This window comes from Anthonomus grandis, chromosome 7 (assembly GCF_022605725.1).
Source record: "Anthonomus grandis grandis chromosome 7, icAntGran1.3, whole genome shotgun sequence".
Taxonomy (NCBI): domain Eukaryota; kingdom Metazoa; phylum Arthropoda; class Insecta; order Coleoptera; family Curculionidae; genus Anthonomus; species Anthonomus grandis.
The window spans coordinates 2,269,810-2,290,425 of NC_065552.1; the positions used below are offsets into that span (position 1 = coordinate 2,269,810).

Below are 20,616 nucleotides of genomic sequence, written 5' to 3' on the forward strand. Positions count from 1 at the left end.
AAAGTTGTCTATATTTTCGAGCAAAGTAGATTTTTTTAGCGTCCAATATCCATATCCATACTTAATTGTTTTAACTGTATGGTCATTTTTTAATAAGAAAATTAAAGCATGATGGTCTGAGAAAGGGACAGCATATGTATCACATTTATGTACCAAATATTTATGTTCCTTGCTTATATAAGCCCTATCTATGCGAGAGGCAGCTTGAGATCTGAAAAATGTAAAGTTTACCCTATTTTTGTACTTAAGTTCCCATATGTCAATAAGTTTTAAATTTTGCACAATTTTTTCTAGTATTTTATTTATTGTTGTCGGATTTTTTGAGTCTTTCTTTTTAATTATACAATTAAAATCGCCTAAAAGAGTTACTGGCCCATCGAAGTTTAAATGAATTGACATATTATTTTAAAAAAACAGATTTCTTTCTTTATTCTTGTTTGAACCAGAAGGTGCATATATATTAACATACCGTATGCTATTAAATGTCCCTGAGATAATCCTACCATCTGATGAGCATAAAATATCTTGTACAGAAATACCTGTTCTATATACAAAGCCTGTTCCCCTATTATCTGGCCCTAGATTTGTATAAAAATCATATCCTTTTAAGGTTTTTATACAATCGGTATTAACTTCTTGTAGAAAGCAAATATCTATATCATACTTTTTAATAAAATCTGATAAGAGTGACTGGTTTATATTATTTCTAATACCATTTATATTTATGGAACATATTGTTGTTAATTGAGCCATTAATAGCGATATAGAGAAAAAAATACCCCACAGAAATTATTAACTTAATCCTAAAAATTAACAAGATATTTTAACTTACAGTAGATATCCTTTTTTTAATTTAATTTTCATTATCACTTGTTTTCTCCACTTCACATTCTTCATTGTCAACCTCACTAGACTGTTCACCTAAGACATATTGACCGGTTTTTTTATCCTTTCGAAATTTAGTCTTAAGGGGTTTAAATCCTTCTTCTTCGCTGGATGTAAGAGCATCTCTACATCGCTTTGATCCTCCATTGCCTTCCATATGATGGATTTGGTCCTGTGGTGTCGCTTCAATTATATCGGGAGAAGGAGGCTGTGCCTCTTTAATACTGATGATTTCGTCTGGAGTTTGTGTACTATTGGATTCCGATTCCGATAGGGGTTGTTCTGAGTTGTGGCCATTGTCATTATTGTATTTATTTTTGATTATTATCTCGGAGTATAGCTTCCTTATTTGTTGATCCTCTTCAGTAGGCACAGGTGCCTGTGGCCTACGAATTTCCTGAATACGAGCTACGATACGATCAGGGCAGTCACGCCTTTCATGCCCAGGTTTGTTGCATAACATGCAGGTCCTTATTTGGTTTTTATACACCACCAGGGATGTATAACTTTCTATTGAAATATAAGACGGTACTGGCTTTTTCATGGTTATAAGGACCGATCGAATTCCATTCTCCACTTCATAGTATTCCGAGCCGGAGCATTTTTCCCTTCTTACACCTTTGACACTGCCATATATTGACAAATATTCCTTAATTTTACAGTCTTCTGATTCTAATGGTAGATCATAGATTCTTAAAACAACGTCTTGTCCCTCCTCTTCCAAAGGAATTTCATGCCTTATACCTTCATTATCGATAAATTTCGGAGATTCGGTTTCAAACTTTTTTAGTGTATTTTTCACTAACAGGTTGGATATAAGTTTAATGTACACTTTTTTTGACAAAGTGTTACATTGTATGCCACACACTTGGTCAACAGAAAAGTTAAATGTTTCTTTAATCCATTTATGAATTTCTATTTGAAACGGCTTTTTTCGAACGTTTTTAAAATCCGCTACAATAGTGTTCTCACGGATTAATCGCATACTTGGCACTTTTTTTTGCGGTTCGCACTCGAGAATCACGGAACGACCCTGTCGACTGTATTCTACCGCAGTTAAGCGCGTACTGTCCTTCAACGTGTTTCTTCCTTCAACGTGTCCTTCAACAATCTTTCAACAATTCTACAATGAATAATTTAACTATTGCATCTACAAATATCTGAAGGACATTCTTATCCCATCTTATTGTTTTATTTTTAATTTTCTCGATTACATCTCTCTCCAAAATATTAGTAGGATTAAAGAAAAAAAGATTAGAAGAACAGGCATTTAAAGTAAATATTTCTTCCCTCCAGACAGTACTAGAATATTTGCTCTCCACTGCCTGGAATAAATAGCAAATTAGTCATAAAATTTATTGATTTATGAAGTGCTTTGGTCAAAGCATTTATATGTAATGTGCACCATGAAGAAATAAAAAAAAACAAGTTTCAAAGATTTTATAAGGCATATATTACAACAAGCATGCTTCAACCAGCCCTCACAATCCCTACAAATAAAAGAAAAATATTGCTACTTATGGTATAATTTAAAGTGCAGGCTTTCATATTCCATACAATCGCTATACTTTATCAGATACATAAAAAGTTACAGGAAGATTTGGAGCCTTTATTCGACTTAAACCTAAAAAGAGAGTTGGAAAAGTATAGTTTTTAAAGAAACTCTTAAAATTATCTATTATTAGAGGCCCTAAAGTAAAAATTACACATCAAACGATATTTTATAGTAAGTACTGATGGGGTATCATGAAATAAATATACAATATCACAGTAACAATTCTATTAAATACTATATGGTACTATACTATAGTATAATACACATAAGACAGTGTGATGATGTGTTTTTGGCGTTTAATTTTATTAAGTTTTAAGTCCCTAAGTTCTTTATCTGTCCAGTTCAACCAGAATTTAATAAAAACCATTAAATTACCATCATATGGACAAAGATTTTAGGGGCATAAAAGGAATCGTTTTATCTCAAAAAGGCTTAATTAGTGAAAACAAACAGAAAGTTGTACAAATATTTTTGAGTTCTGTTTTGGGAAACCAATATCGAAAGGAATAACTTTTTTTTTTGACTTTCTGTTTTTTAATCTCTAATTAAGCTGTTTTGAAACATGTTTATTCTTAAAGTACTGAACACATTTGGAAATAGGGAATTTTATAAAGGAAATGACCAATTTCACGTTAAAACTTCCGGAAATACCTCTTGAATGTGGGTCAATACATTAATAATAATCAGCGGATGTACATATGTTCCAGGCACCTGGAGTTAATTTTATTCCAGGCATTTCAACTCATTTCAAATTTCTGCCTTGTATTTGAAACTATTTCAGTTGTTCGGTGTCGGTATTGTGCAATTTTCAAGGGGCATCAAAACTTTTCTGTTGTGCCGTACGTTGTTCGGCTATTTATTGCGATTTTGGATTCTTAAAGTCACGTTCCAGGCATTTGAAGTCATTTTCCAGGCATTTAAATTCCAGTCTTTGTGTGTCTAAAGTCGTTCCAGGCATGTGGACTTCATTTTCCATCTTATTCCAGGCATTTTAAGCCATCTAAAATTTCTTCCCTGTACTTAAAGCCAGTTCTCTTGTGTTCCACGTTAATTGGTGATATTTTCAGCTTTTGAAATCATATTTAAGTCATTACCTTTCTGCTGCTGTTGACAATTTTTGCTATGCATTTACTTTGAGATATATGTTACAAAATAGTGCGGTTTTATCCAAAATACCTGATTTAATTATTTCTTTCTGTTACACCAAAATAATGGCAAAAAAAAAGGATCATTTCCATTAGGGTATCCTGTTGAAACAAGTGATAAAAAACAAAATTTTGTTAAAAATACAAAATGATTCAGGTAAAAACTTGCAAGAAACAGGGCTTTAAGTCCCTGAAACATCCCCATTCTTTTTACCAAACTTATTCCTATTAAAAACCAAATAACTCAAAAATTGATTCAGTAAAAAATATGAAATAAACCTTATTACATTTAAAAAACAATGTTCTAAAATCTTATTAAGAATGTAAAGGGATCCAGATAAAATTTGTCAAATTGCAGGTCTTTAAATCCAAGACCTTGGGCTGTTAAGGTTCTTTTTGCCAAACTTGTCTCTACAAAAAACCAAATATCTCAAAAACTATTTAAGTAATAATTATGAAATAAATTGCGTTATATTAAGAAAATTGTACTCAATAAATCTTGTTAAAAAAAATTAAGTGGTACGGGTAAAAATTTGTAAGTTACAAGGTTTTAAGGTTAAAAACACGCTGATGGTCTTTTTGCCACTAAAAGCCTAATATTTCTTTGATGTTAGGTACAAAGGTCTTAATTCACTTTTTGACGAAATCCCGAAAAATGTTGGTTTTAAGTCAAAATTTTTTGCTCGTTCTGGTGATATTAGAGACTTAAGTCGTACCGTTTTTATTTAGGCCCCATAAATTGGTACAAAAGACTTAAGTAAAAAAAAAAAAATTCTGGTCTGGTAATAGAGTCTTAAGTTTACATAGGACCTTCGTACCAAAACATTGTAAAAGGAAAGTAGTGTCATAATGACTTAAGTCAATTTAAGTCCTTTATATCAAAACGTTATTTTTAAATTTAAAATTGCATTGCTGACTTAAGACTTTCGTATCAATTTATCATTATTATGTATGTGGAATTTATACGTGGTTAGAAGTTTATGTGTAGTCGTTGTTTGTTTATCGTAGAAAATCGTTGAGTTAACATGAGTGCAAGAAGTAAACTTATTTTGCAATTAGCAACAAAATGTGAAGAAACAGGTAAATATCATTGTTATAATTTTTAAAATTGTCTTATGTTTATTATTAGTAAAGTATTTTAATACGACATAACATAACCTCATTATAAATTTACAAAAATATAAATTATTAATTCTAGTTATTTCACACTCCCATACACCGGATAATGATCACGAAGAAATGCCTAATACTGATCACCCAAGTTACAAAATTTTAATGCCTTCTCCAACTGTTAATTCGAATTGTTCAAATAATATTCTGGACTTTGATGAGAATTTTTTGGGTGAAAATTATATACAGTTGGATACAGCAAGTAATAAAGGTGAATGCTTTTAAAACGGTATAGTAAAAGAACCATTTTTGCTTGTAATTTTATCGTGTATGTTACTGACTAATTTTACATTTCTAGTTATCGGCGATACAATAAATAAAAGTTTAGCTGTGTCGCTAACAGAAGATCAGATCCCAGATATAGGGTCTGTAACATCATCGCCAGCCCCTTCACTGACGGCAGATTTGACAGCTATCTTAAATAAATTCAGATGACAGTTATGCAGATAAGGACTATTTACCTGGACAATCTGAAAGTGAAAGCAGTGACGACAACATTGATTTATTGTCCATTCAGAGAAAAATAAGTCGTTCAAAGGCTAATATTTCCTCTACTAATATTCAAAGTAGTATGTTAAGTTTTTAGATCGTTATATTTTTTAAATTTTAGAATCACAAGAAAAATTGAACATAACTGATCAAGCTGGACCTAGTGCTTCCTCAACAATAATTGGAACAGAAAAGGCAAAAGTTCATATAGATAAACCATTAAAAAAGTGGTCCCGAGTTGTAAGAAAAGAGAGAACTGAAAAAATTCATTCTGGACATAGTTACGTGAATATAAGCGGTAAAATGGTAAATGCAAGACATATGAAGCCTTTAAAAGAATGTAGAAAAAAATGCTCACAAACACTAAATGAAGACGTTCAAAAAAAAATTTTTGATGACTGGATGAAAAGGAAAAGTTTATAAAAGTGGTTTTAAAAAACAAAATGCAAAGCACTTCTGGCATTACTGTTGAAGATCAAAGAGGTATAACACCTTCCGTAAATATAAATCTGAACAGGAATTAAATGAAGTGCGTACACATATTAAATCGTTCCCTTCTCACGAGAGTCATTATACAAGACGTACAAATGATAAAAGGTACCTACCATCGCACTTAAATCTGCGAATTATGTACGATCTGTACAAAGAAGGAAGGCAAAATCCCGTGGGAAGAACGATATATGAAAAATAATTTCACAAATTAAAACTACCGTTTAAAAAACGATATGTTGATACCTGCTATAAATGCGACACTCTTAGTATGCAAATACAGGTTGCTTCTAAATCAGGAAATAAAGAAGATGAAATTCGTTTACAAAAGGAATTGGAATTGCATCACAACCAAGCTAATGCTGCATTCGAAGCAAAAACTAAAGATAAGACGAAAGCTAAAATAAATCCCCATGAAAAATGCTTAAGTTTTGATCTCCAGCAGTGCCTTCCAACACCCTTTATAACTTCTTCAGTAGCATTCTATAAATGTCAGCTCTAGATGTATAATTTAACAGGATGGAGAATCGACGCATTACATGTGGCATGAAGCATTGGCTGCTCGGGGAGGTAATGAAATTGCTTCCTGCTTGTACACTCACATTAAAAATTTGCCCAATGATGTAAATAATATAACTTTTTACTCCGACACATGTGGTGGACAAAATCGAAACAGTCATGTCGCTGCTTTGTTTATAAAGGCTCAAAGTGAAAATCCCAATTTAACGATAAACCACAAGTTCTTAATATCTGGGCATATACATATGGAATGTGATGTTGATCATTCCATGATAGAAAGCGAAAAAAGAAAATGGAAGTTCCAGTATATCATCCATACGATTGGTACCAGTTGGTGAGAAGAACTGGAAGAAAAAGACAATTTAAAGTCCATGAAATGGCGCAAAATGTGCAATGGCTACAATATAATAATGGCGGTATGGTACGTTACAAAAGTTCTATATCTGATACTAAAGATTTTAAAATTATAAGCTTTCTGAGACGGGGCAAAAGTCAAAACCTAAAAGATTTGGTAGTTAAGGAACTGTATACTAAAGAGTTACTTTTAATATCAAAGGAGAAAAAGAAAGACTTGTGTTCGCTTCTTTCTTTGGTGCCACCAGTGTTTCACCAATTTTATCAAAATTTACCTACCGATACTAAAGTTATTTATAATGACCCAGATCTAGTGGATGAAGCAGTAGAACAAGAAGAAAATTAGGCTAAATGAATCAATTAGTTTCTAAGGGAAAAAAAATAATTTGTGTTTAAAACATGTATTTTGATATTATTTGCCTTATTAAAAGTTACTCTATTCTGACATAAGTCCTTTATTAAAAATCAGTAAGCTAAAAAAACTTTTTTTATGTCCATAAAGACTTAAGTCATTCAAATTTTGGAAACTACACTTTTGTAGATAATGAATAGTATTTGATCTAAAAAAGAATTAAATACTCTGACTAATATCAAAAACTTCAGGCTTTAAATTAATAATCGGATTTACAGCAATTTTTTTAATTTTCAAATTCGATTTCTGAAAAACTATATTTTTTGACTTAAGCCCCTATTACCTAACATCAAAGATTTTAAAAACTACTTAAGTGAAAATTATGAAATAAATTGGAATTTATTTAAAAAATTGTGTTCCATAAATTTGATTCAATCTAAATAGTGATCCAGATAATGTTTTCCAAAGTACAGGAAACAGATTCTTACCAAATATTTCAGCAAAAATTATGACATAGGTTATAATATCTTAGGAAAATAGTAATTAATATATTTTGTTGACAAAATAAAGTGAATCACGTAAGAATTTTTTAGTTACAAAGTATAGGAAACACCTTAAAGATCTTTTCACCACTAAAATCTCGATATCTCCAAAACTACTTCAATAAAAATTATGAAATAAATTGTATTATATTTTAAAATTATTGTGCTATAAATCTTATGAAGAACGTAAAGTGTCCCAATAAAATTTCTAATTTTTCTTAAAAAGTTGCTTAAAAGTCCAGGAAACAGCCCAATGTTCTTTTCAGTTTTCACCATACTTGCTACTAAAAACCAAATATCTCAAAAGCGATTTAAGTAAGATTTATGAAATAAATTTTATTATTTCAAGAAAATAGTACTCAATAAATGTTGTTAAAAAAAAATAGTGGTCCAGGTAAAAATTTCCAAAGTAAAGGGTTCAAGTTCAGACAAGTCCCAGGAGTGTCAAATTTTTCCTTTAGAAGCTGGCGTACTTTAATCGACCCATCTTTCTCTATTTCAAGATGTTATCTATCAACCCATTGGGATTGTGTCAAAAAGAAATATGCGTTTAAATATCTACATATCATATTTCATGTGTTTTTAAAAAAAAAAGCAAAAAAGTTATCTAGTGTTCGCTTTTCCTGGCATTTCAAGTCAGTTTTCATTGCCTTTGTGTTCCTAAAGTAATTTCTTATATGTTCCAGGCATATGGACCTCACTATCCATTTTCCAGACATTTAAAGCCTCTTATACGTGCCTAGTGTCTTATACCGCGGTTCTTTCAAAGAAATTTCACCTAAATTGAACCATTTCAAAGGCATTTCCCGGAAGTTGTTAGTCGACCTTAAATGCGTTCAACACTCGAAAAAACTTATAGTCCCTTCAATCATCAACACTTCTCGTTACCTAAACCGGAAGAATCGATTTTTTGATGGGCGAGCGTCTGTTGTTTCATGTACCGCGCGTACATCTGCCTCGCCTGGTTCAGGACCCTGGTGACGTCGTGTTTCCGTACCATCTTATCGAAGTGCATCGCCATCTCGTTGTAGTCCATGTTTTTGCCGATGATGTGGTCGCGGTGTTGCAGCAGCACCGTCAAACAGAGGAACATCAGGAAGGGATTGCCGCCCCCGAACTCTTGCGGGGGCGGCAGGAACGTTGACGTTTTGATTTCTTGCACCTCCTCGCACGAGTTCGTCATTGTCGTACCTGGAAAGGTTTCCAAATCGGTTTAAATTCGATCGATTATTCATTTGAATTTTTTTTTGATATCGAACTAAGTACACCAGCGTCTTAGTTCTCATCCCATACATCAAGAAAATACCGGGTTATAACGAGATATGAGCAGTTCTAAGGTAATGCGAGCACTTTGAAAATTCACAAAAAGGCCATTTTTAATAATTATTTTGAGTCCCAAATTGGGCTCTAAGAATGCGAGATCTCGGCTCATTTTTTCTCAACGGCACTGTCAATCGTCATAATAGGCTCGTTCAGTTAAATTTCCATAAACAAGTTTATTCATCTTTTTATGAAGTATTATCTACACATACCACATAAAAAAATTTCAGCTTGATTGAATAAAAATTAAAAAAGTTACACGTTTTTAAATATCAAAATATTTCCCGCGTCGGAAATTTACCGCTGTGACATCCACAAGCAGCGCAGAGGCAGGCATGCATACGTTTAGATTCATAATAATTTTATCTGCAGCATTGCAAAGTAAATTAGTGCTGTGCCGTTTTGTATTATTTTATAGAGTAGTTATTGTAACTTTGTCATAAAAAATGTGCGATATGGATTATGTTAAGGCAGATTCCTCCAATATGCCGGAAGTAGATATTATTATGGTAATGGACTATTTCAATAATAATCGAGACTTTGTCAGTGCAGAAACGAGGGGTATTAAAATGCAGCAGTAAGTGTTTTATACATTATGATATAGTATTGTAGTAAAATATAAGAATTTTCTTTTATAATTAAATGTGGAAAAATTTCGGCCAACCTTCCCTACAGTATAATGTATTAAATATATCCAGATTATTTCCTTCTATTTTTAAAATGTAATAAAATAAACGCAAATCTTATTATATTCGATGGATTTTTTTTTAGTTTTTTTATAAGATTCTGGAAGAAATTTTTAAGGAGTTAATAATATAATTATTCTATGCGAGTGTAGTTTTAATAAAGTTTATTTTATGCATGCCTATTACTAAAATTAAAATAAAAAAATACAACATTTTCCTCATTTGCAGAGTCTTTTGTATTGTTTTAGGTCTGCCCGTCAACATTATGGAGACAATGCTGTGGGTTATGTTCAACTTAAACGTACTAATAATAAATGCTATTTAAAAGCCAAGGTTACCCCAGAACATAAAATAAAGGCGAAAAACTATAATGTATCTTGTGTAATCGATGAATTACAAAAAACAGTTGTTGAGGTAAATTGTCATGATTGTCCGGCATCGGAGGGAGGTTGCAAACATGCAGTGGCATTTTTAATGTGGGTACACCGTAGGAGCGAAGAGCCGTCTCCAACTGACAAAGTTTGTTATTGGAAGAGATCAATTTTAGCTGCAGCTTCAAGTACAAAAAAATTTATAACCACCGAAGACTTTGGCGCCAAAAAATCTATATCTTCAAATAACAATTTTTTAAATGATTACATTCTTGAAGCAAAAAAAAGGAAAATTGAAAATAGCACTATGAGGTACCATCTGTCTCAAAGATTGTGTTTCCCTTTATCAACTAAAAATTTGTTTTATGTCTACTAATAATGTCAACGACGCAAATATATTTTTGAATTATTGCAAACAACAAATGGACGAAGATTTGCTGAAACAAATCGAAATTAAAACTAGGAACCAGTCCAGTACTACCTTGGATGGAACACTAGTAGAAAATATTTTAGGTGCCAACATTTTTCAAACAGAAGTCATGAAAAGGGGCCTTGAATTAGAAGAAGCTGTCTTGAAGGTACTTTCCAAGGAAACTTCCCAGACCTTTCAAAAATCTGGACTCTTTCTTTTAAAAGAGTGTCCCCTGATTGGTGCGAGTCCAGATGCCTTAAATGAAGACTACGTTGTAGAAATCAAATGCCCTTCTTTAGATAAAACGTTTAATAACTTTATAGATTTTGATAGCAATATAAAAAGTAAATATTACCATCAAATACAAATGCAAATGCACCTTACAAACAAAAAAAAGGCATTTATGTTGTAGCAAGCCCTGATTTTGAGAAAAACAACAAAATCACTTACAAATACTGTGATTATGATGAAAAATTTGTTGATAACATGTTAAATAAATTAACACATTTTTGGATTAATGCAGTTTACAATAAAATTTAAATAACTTATATATCTTGTTTTACTTTAGTAAATAATCCTGTATATTTATTAAAGCACTTGCTATTATTACAATGTTATCTAAATATTTTATTAGGCTCGAGTGAACACAAGCATGAGGCTCTAAAATAGCATATTCCCGTATTCTTGATATGACTCTTTCGACGTGAATTCGCAGACTAGCAATCCTTTTGGAATGACTTCCTGCTTTAAATTTTTAATTTTTGCCGAAACCGATGGTGGTCTAACTAGCATGTTATTTTTTGTCATCAATGTGTTTAAATCCACGATCTGCCATAACATGCGCTTTAATTTCTAACATATCCAAAATCCTGATTCTTCCACGATCATTTTGTCGGTAGTCCTGCCACCAAAACCTCTAGATACATAGGAAATTAGCCCATTAGGAGTACAAGCTATAAGGTATTTCATAGTATTGCTTTTTTTATATTCTGACCAAGAAAAGAAGGGGTGGAGGATGGGGTTTCCCGGTTTCTGGATGGAAATTTCAAAGCAATCGATTATGCACGACACATTTTTGAATCTTCTTTTTGGCAAAAATTGGCAAACATTTTTGGCTTTCTGAAAGCGACTTCCACTGGATAAATGAATTTAAATGGTCAGCTATTTTTGGCACTGTTTTTTTAATTATTGCGCAAACTGTTGCAGCCGATATACAAAAATCATCTGCTAATATTTTATAAGGAAGGTTAAGTTTAATTTTTTTTTAAGTTACAAATATTTCAATTTTTGTTAGCTGACATCTTGTGGAAAGCATGTCAACAATAAAAATTGAGTGACTAGGTATCCCAATATACATTTTCGGATTTTTCTCTATGAGAAAAATAATGCGCTTTTCTACATTTTTCTTATTATTAAATACTTTTTCAGCTTCTTCCGTTGAAGTACAGTCATCAGATGTTGGTTTGTAGGAGGTCGAATATTCTGAACTCGAACTACTACTGGGCGAATAGCTTGTTTTCGTTATATCTTTTGGTGTTATTTGCTTCTGTTTTCCCTTAGTTGTTACTTTTAATATGTTACACTCAACATATTTTGATCTCATTGTGGCCTTAATATTAACTTGAACACTCTTATTTACCTGTCGATCTTTCGCCTGGGCATTTTCCGAAACTACTTTCTAGTCCGATTTGCGAAATATTTATACTAGATTCGCTGCTTGACGATGAAAAACGAGTTTTCTTTGTACTTGTAGATGCTTCTCTAAACATCTTTGTCGCTGTCTCTTAAGAAAAACACTTCGAGTATCTCTGGTATGTGCAGATTTTCGTTGTTTTTGGCAATCAAAAATGTGTGGAACCACTCCCGCCTTAATCTTAATTCTTACATTATCCATTATCTTGTAACGCATGTAATTTTCCACATCATTTTCAAACTAAAATTAAATATACCACATCAATGATAATATAATTTAGTAATTCTAAAAACACTTACATCAAAATGATCCTCACAGCAATACTTTGTTGAATTATTGCTCACAAATTCAGTTCTACGCATAGCTTCCTGCCACAACTTCCTTGTTTTTATGTCTTTTGGCAAAGTAATAAAAATTTTATCAGGGCTGGTCACACTAGTGTTTTTACATTGCGGTACTATACAATATTTATATTTTTTCTTTTTGTGTTCTACTTCCATTATTATTTTGCAATCTGCGTAAAAATTGAACGCCAAAAAAACAATCAATTATAATATGCAGTAGCATATCAATCTGCCATAACTGACCATTTTCCCACCATGTTGCATATTACTGATACAGTTGGGTTGCAAAAAAACAAGGAGGAGGTAAATTCTTATACAGTTAGAATAAATTATACCATATTAACAAATTTTATACATAATCAAAATTTTGAAAGCATTTTTAACAATGATGATCCAGAACTAGCATTGGAAATTTTATACAGTACTATTACACAAGCATTAAATCATTCAAAAACCAAAAAATTATGTCAAAATAAATATAAAAAAATAAAACCATGGATCACAATTGGTATAATTAATAGTATCAAAAAGAGGGACAAAATGAAAAAAACACTACTAATTCATAACAATTTAGAAAACAAAACTGCCTTTAATAGTTACCGTAATACCTTGTGCACGTTAATCAAGAAATGTAAACAGGATTATTACAAAGCCAAAATCGAGTCTAGTGGCACATATATAAGATAATAAATGAAGTAACAGATTCAAACAGTAACCAAGATTTTAAGTTTAACGTAACTAACAATAATTCTAGTTTTAATAATAAGTTGGATATGGCAAATTTTTGCAACAAATATTTTGTTGATGTCGGTTACAATATGTATAATAAAATTAAAAATCCTCCAGATTCCCTGCAAATAAAACCATCCACACAGGCTTCAATGTTTCTAAGACCTACTAATAAGAATGAAATTATCAAACAAATTGCTTCTTTAAAAAATTCCTCTGCACCCGGAATTGATGGTATTACAACCGATATTATAAAACATATATATATCTATATTTCCTCCCCTCTCGCACACATTATAAATTTAATTTTTCAAACTGCAAAGGTCCCAAAAAAATTTAAACAAGCCATAGTAAAACCTATTCACAAGGCAGGTGATAAATCAAATATAAATAATTATAGACCCATAAGTATAATGAACATTTTTTCTAAAGTCTTTGAGAAATGCCTTAAGGACCGCCTGGTGGAATTTTTTAATCAAAACAATATAATTTCTAAGAACCAATTTGGTTTCCAGAGTGGCCTCAGCACAACCGATGCAGTTTGTGTGCTTTGTGAGCAAATAACAGACCATTTGGATGGTGGCAGAAAGTGTCTTACGGTCTTCCTAGACCTAGCCAAGGCATTTGACACGGTCCCTCATAACAAATTGCTCCAAGTCCTAGAATCCTATGGGATAAGGGGAACCGTGTTAGACGTTTTTGCTGATTATTTGATGGATCGAGAGCAATCCGTCAAAGTTGAAAATACTATAAGTGAACCCCTTCAAATTAAAATGGGCATCCCTCAGGGGACTGTTCTGGGTCCAATTTTATTTGTAGCATATGTAAATTCCTTAACCAATATGTCAATACAAAACGGTAGTACTATCTCTTATGCTGACGACACAGCAGTAACTTTCTATGGGGAAACATGGGATTTGGTGAAGGAACATGCTATAAACGGTATAAAGAAAATAAAACACTGGCTAGACTCATTTAAATTATCATTAAATATCACTAAAACTATTTATATAGCATTTTCCCTCACAGCTGCAAACCGTCCATCATTTAATAGTATTTACATAGATAGTCTTATGGATAAACTTCATGAAGTTCACTCTACAAAATATCTTGGAATCTATATTGACAAACACTTAAAGTGGGACCACCACATCCTTAGACTATCAAAAAATATTCGAAAACTAATATACAAGTTTTATGTGCTCAGGGAAATATTAAATAAACAACTTTTGATTTCGATTTATAAAGCAATTGTGGAATCACTACTAAGGTATGGTCTAATTCTTTGGGGTGGGATATACCAAAACACATTGACTTCTTTAAATGTAACCCAAAACTACATTTTAAAAGTTATTTTCAAAAAAAACAAAAGATTTTCTACTGCATTACTTTATTCCAGAAATATTTTTGATGTACGCACATTATACTGTTGGTCGCTCTGTATATATATTCACAAGTCGAATAAATTTAAGAACTTTGTTAACATTAGTATCAGACTAGATTAAATGTAAATAGACACTTATCAATTCCAACTGTTGCCACTACTATGAAATTAAAATCAATTTTTTACCACGCACCCAAACTGTACAACTTATTACCACCATATATTAGACATACAAAAGCTGTCAAAAAATTTTGTAAAATATCTGGGGATTACATTTATGATCATTTACATGTATTTAAAAAACTACTTACTGTTAATTAATTTTCATATTTCATAGCTTTAGGCATTCATACATGATCGTGAAGGATTTTTGTTTTCTAATGTTTAATTATTTATTGGGTGTTAAATGGAAACTTTGCAATAGTTAGTGGATGGGACATATTTTGTTTAAATATTTATTTTTATAAAATTGTTTTTGATTTTTTTTGCACATACAGGTATTTGGTTACCTAGGTGCACCTTAAAATGTACTGAGATAGATTATAATTATTGAATTTTATTACACATACTTTGTAAAAGCTTATATGTAATATATCCGATTGATTGATAGTAGACAAGCATCCAATTTTAACCGATACAAATACGAAACAAAACTAAACTTGTTAAAACTATCCGTTTATTAGATATCGCGGAGTTTTTTAAATTTGCGGTATTTAAATAATTTATTTAAATATGAAATCGGGCTCAGAAAATTATGAAATTTTTGCACAACTATTAAACTCAACACACTCTTTTAGAATATGCAATAAAAAAAAGATGCTGAACGAGCCTATTGTCGGTACTGGTCCGACACGAATCCAAGAATCCACCATGAAGTTCGTACTCACCACCCTTAAAAATTAAACGTTTGGGTTGGTATTTTGCTGATTGTATTTTTGGTGAACCAAACGGGCACCAGTAAAATGAATGTTGTCACTGACGTGAGGAAAAGTGTCAATAAATCAGTGACAGTCGATATTTGAAAACAAGTATGAATTATTCAATCGACGGAAAAATAGCCATAATTAAGTGGCATTATGCGGGAACCAGTTTTAGAGCAGTATCTGAAATGTTTTCAGTTATATCTAATATTTCCCCACCAAGCCCATTCCATTTTAACTATTAAAAAAAAACATTTCTTGTATTCGGCTGTATGTCAGATTTGACAAAGCCTTATAACAAATTGTTTGCTAGTGGCTGGTGTCTGGTTTTACCTGAACCGAAAATTTGCTAATTTTGCAATTACATTTAATTGAATAATTCAAGATACGCTTATTAAAATTTTTTGAAACTTTGCACGAGGGTTTGCCAGATCGGTCTCTTCAAAAAGTTATCTTACATTTTTTCTGTAAAATGTACAGGGAAGCCAATAATTGATCCCCTTAAAATTTACATGGAATTTCCTATGTTCCGCTCGGTGACGCACCACCCGGTATATGAAGTACTTTCATCCAAGAAACTCGAATCTTTTGTACCCCATGAAATCATTTATCATACTTTTCCGAAAAGTCATGATATTCACATATCATGACTTTTCGGCCAAAGGCTATATGAGAATGTATAGTGGCAATGATACAGTGGAGGTGACGAATTTGACTTTGAGGTAATCTTTTTTCTTACACGAGAATAATTGAGGCTATAAGTGCAATATCGGACTAACCCACAAAAATTCAAAATCGGCTTTATTGTAGAATAGTATCCGTCAAGTTAAAATCTATTTATTGCACAGTGGACCAAATAATCTATCCCTTTTCGTTACGAGATGGCAGCACTAAACTAGTTATTGAACTTTATTGTTGATAAAAGTTTAAGGAAGCAAAGTGAACTATCCTCAGCTAGTCCACTGTGCTGCTATAAGTAAGAAGTTTGTGTGCTAGAGATACACTAAAAAAAACACTAAACTGGCAAAAAGTGGAAACGCAACGGTCATCGGTTTTGATCTAATGAAGTACACCTGTACTTACCACAGGCATTTGTTACTATAAAAGGCAGTTATGGACTTACTGCTTTAATATACATGAAATGGGAACCAATAATTCGTTCTTGTTTGTATGGGATGAAAGTATTGCTTCCAAGGGGCCGCAAGATGTGGGTTCTTGTATTTTATATTACATAAAAAACTTTGTTACATCGAAAAGATTTATTATGTATTCTGACCAATGTGGTGGTCAGAATCGTAATATAAAAATGTCATTGATATGTAACTATATTACTGCATCTCCATTATTTACTATGGAAGAAATAGATCATAAATGCCTTGTAAGTGGTCATTCCTATTTACCATGCGACAAAGATTTCGGAATCATAGAAAAAGAAAAGAAATTCCATCCACATGTCTTTATACCTCAAGACTGGCATACAGTCATAAGACATGCTAGAAAAAAAAAACCCTTTACCATAATAGAAATGGATAAGTCAAGATTTTTTTCCACTAAGGAACTTGAAAGTAACATAATAAACAGAAAAGTATCTGAAACAAAAACAATGGTGGAGTGGCTCAAAATCCAATGGTTAAGTGTTAGAAAAGATTATCCCAATACTATTTTAGTTTTTCCCAATACTATTTAGTATAAGTAGTCGAACAATGAAGAGGTTTATTTTCACACAGTAGATCTTAGTAAAAGGAAATCTGTTTCCAAGGAAATTAAGGATCTGCCTCTTTTATACCCAAATGGTGCCATTAATGAAGCTAAAATAAAGATCTCCTTCCTATATAATAAGATTTTTATAAAAATCTGAGGTCATTTGCTCAAGCAAGTGAAGGTGAAGTAGTTGGCCCAATAGAGGAAGAAGAAACTTTATGTATTTAATAACTACTTACTTAATAAAAAAAAATTTTATATTTTTTTATTTATTCTCGTGACAATACGAGTAATACAGTTTTTGACGTAATACTTATAATAGCTTAAGTTATAGTAACCCATTAAAAAACCCAATCTATTTTAAATGCAGAGTGTACTAACCCACATAGAAAAATCGAATATTAGCCATATCCAAAAATTTAAAACAAATTTCGCAAATTTAAGTAACACTCAAGAATATTCAATTAATTCGAACTACAGAAATGTCCTTTTAAAAGGGTTTTGCGCACTTACATTTTCGTATTTTTCCTAAACCTATTTTTTAGCACTTAATAATATTGGGGTTAGTCCGTTTTTGCACTCATAGCCTCAATTCGTTTTTAACACTATTATTAATAGTCGTTTTTAACATTAGATTGGTATAGAGCGAAATATTTAGTGTCCAATATGATTTTTTGCAAGTGGACCTTCACAAGGCCACGTGCCAATAGAGAGTTATTTTGGCAATTTAAAAAAAAATTATTACCTACCGTTAAGTAAATCCCCCGGTACGCCGCCGCTAGAGGTCACCCGGGGTTGAGCAATCGGTTTCGCGAAATTCACCACCACCTTCTGAGTGGTCTCGATGTGACTGGTCGAGCTGATAATCCGGATGGGCGTCACCGTTTTCGACGCCGACGTCTCGTTGACCATGATCGGGGCGTCGTAGTCGTCGATGTCCACTTGTTCGTCGGGAGTTTCCCGTGGGTCCGCGAAAATCCCCGATGGTTTTGAGGGACTGGTTTGGTGCAGCGGGTTTTCCCACACGAACACGTCACCGCTGTTTAATTTCCCCTAAAGCACACAATTATCTGCCGCGATTCTATGCCTCATAACGTTCATACCTGAGGTAATAAATCGTCGTTCCTGCTAGTCCTGATATCTCCACCCTCACTCGACGGAGAATCACTCAACCGATCAACGTACTTATCCCCAAACACTTTCCGGTCCAGATTTTCCAGTTCCAGGCGCAGCTCCCGGGTTACCGAGGTGGTCAACGGGAAATACTCCTGACTATCATCCGGACTGTACTCGTCAAAAGTATCGGTGTCATCCGTGGTGATCGTGTTCGAAGTGGACGAACCCCTCGGCTCCGAACTAACGCTCTCCGAATCGTCGAAACTCGACTTGGTCAGCATGATCTTCGGCTTATCGTTCACTTGCAACTGTTGCCGTCCCTTATCCGATATTTTGTTCTTATTGACCACCCCCGCCAAGCTCAAGAACTCGTTGAGGTTCTTCACGATCTTCTTCGGACGTTCCTCCTCCTCTTTGATCATTTGGGTGGCGTCCAAGCGGTCCAACGAGGAGAACAACTTGTGTGCGGCGATTTTATCTTTGAGGTCTTTGAAGTGGCCGCCGCCCTTTTTCGTGTTACGAATGAGGTTCGACATGCTCGCCGATAAGGTGGCGCTCTTCGAACGGAACGCCATCTGGTGGGCGTTCACGCGGTTGTTGAGGATTATGGCCGAATCCGATTTGGGTTCGAAAGGGGAGACGGAACGGGCCCGTAGCTCGGCCCTGGGGGAAGGTGGGGTGCCTTCTTTTGAATTTCCTGTAAAATGTTTGATTTTTAAAAAGCCTAGTATCAAGGTTTTTTTTTTATAATCAACTGAAAAACTACTCAACAGCGCCAAAATGGTTGCAACAGTTACAAGGAAACTTGTAAGATCCTTTTTGGTAAAGAAACTCATCAGTTTTCATATTAAACTAGTCAGTTAAATCGTTGCATGAGTTTTCGAAATATTTTGATTTTTGTAAAGCCTTCGACAATATCAATTTGTTTTCGATTCATTAAAAAATCACTCAATACCTCCAAAACAGTTGTAGTTACATATTATTGAATTTTCACGACGAACAGCTTTTTACGATTTCAACTTAAACCAATACATTATAACAATTATTGTATAATCACTATTGCCTGTTTGAAATCAGGATGATACGATAAGGTATTGTGTGTGAGCTTATGCTATTAAAAATTGCTTTGAGGTTATTTATCAACATAAAAAGCTATATTAGTAAACCCATTTTAATACCCAAACTATACAATTCTATAATTAGTTGAAATGCTCCATTTTACAATATTTTTTTTAATTTTGTTTATAAGGCTTTGTTCTTAGACACTGTGGTAGGTCGTTATGCACTTTTGGTCCAGTGCAAAAAATATGTCTTTGAGAATAACTTATTAGGTCTATTAAAGAGATTATTTTGAAAAGCGGCATTTCTAGTATTCTTGTTATGCATAAATCTAATGACTGACTTAATATCAAGTTCTTTAATTGTTAATACTATACAATTTTTATAAATTAATTCTGTTGGATATCTTTTTTTCTGAAATAACGTAATTATGAGAATCCACTTTTGATCTATATATAATTTTATGAGTTATGTTTTGCAAGCGGTTCGATTATTAACCCATAACTAATTACCGACTCTACCAGAGCACAATATACCATTTTTAAAGTATTATAAGGTAGGCAATTCCGGAAAGGAGATCATAAATCTTCGTACTTTCTGTGTAACGTAACTTATGTGATCTTTCCAACTTAAATTTTCATCAACCAGAACTCCCAAATATTTCACATAATTTGCTGAAATGAGGTATCTCTCAGTGATTAGCATCACTGAGGATGTCTCCTATTTTAGTACTGTGGGCACAGTGCACATTAAATTCAAAAAGATCATTAGTTCTGCGCATTAAGGGTTTGTAGTAGATGGTGAGCCACCGTATTATAGTCGAAAATAGACCAATAATCTTTTTTCCTTTATCTAATTGTGGCACAATTTCCTCAGTAACTCGACACAATCCGTTCTCTGTACTAGAGCTCTCTATGAAAGCAAATTAATTTTTCCCAAGTATACTATACATTTTCAAAAACAAGGATACATTATATTTAACACATTTTTCAATAATTTTGCTGATAGAACTGATTAGTGCAATAGGTTTATAGTTTGTATTCAGCTTCTTGTCGCGCTGTTTATGAAGAGGAACAATAAAAGCATGTTTTAAAATGTCCGTGAAGACACCAGTATAGAAAACTCTATTTATTATATGATCTAATGGCTTTAAGAGTGATACATGGTTTGCTTTTACAATCTCTGCTGTGATGCCATCCTGTCCAGCAGAATCGCCATTCTTTAGGATTCTTTAGACTATTTACTTGCACTATTAGTTCTTTATTACTTATAGGGGAGAAATAAAACGATTCAGAAGTAATATTTCTCTTTACCTTTAAATATCTTTAATTTTAATTACCTTTTAACTTTCTGGGAAACAAGCCTTGACAGTGTGTTCTTA

The 20,616-nt window shown here is 32.8% G+C and overlaps 1 protein-coding gene across 1 annotated transcript in view; it reads right to left on the reverse strand.

Moving 5' to 3' along the window:
- Positions 1-2,321: 2,321 nt before the first annotated feature.
- LOC126738290 (TBC1 domain family member 25) overlaps positions 2,322-20,616 on the reverse strand; it is a 57,663-nt gene continuing 39,368 nt past the window's right edge. The window contains exons 10-12 of the mRNA XM_050443543.1: positions 18,164-18,873; positions 17,810-18,113; positions 2,322-8,691 (exon numbers count right to left, since the gene is read on the reverse strand). Coding sequence (XP_050299500.1) covers positions 8,372-8,691; positions 17,810-18,113; positions 18,164-18,873 — 1,334 coding nt within the window. The 3' untranslated portion in view covers positions 2,322-8,371. The remainder of the gene's footprint in view (positions 8,692-17,809; positions 18,114-18,163; positions 18,874-20,616) is intronic.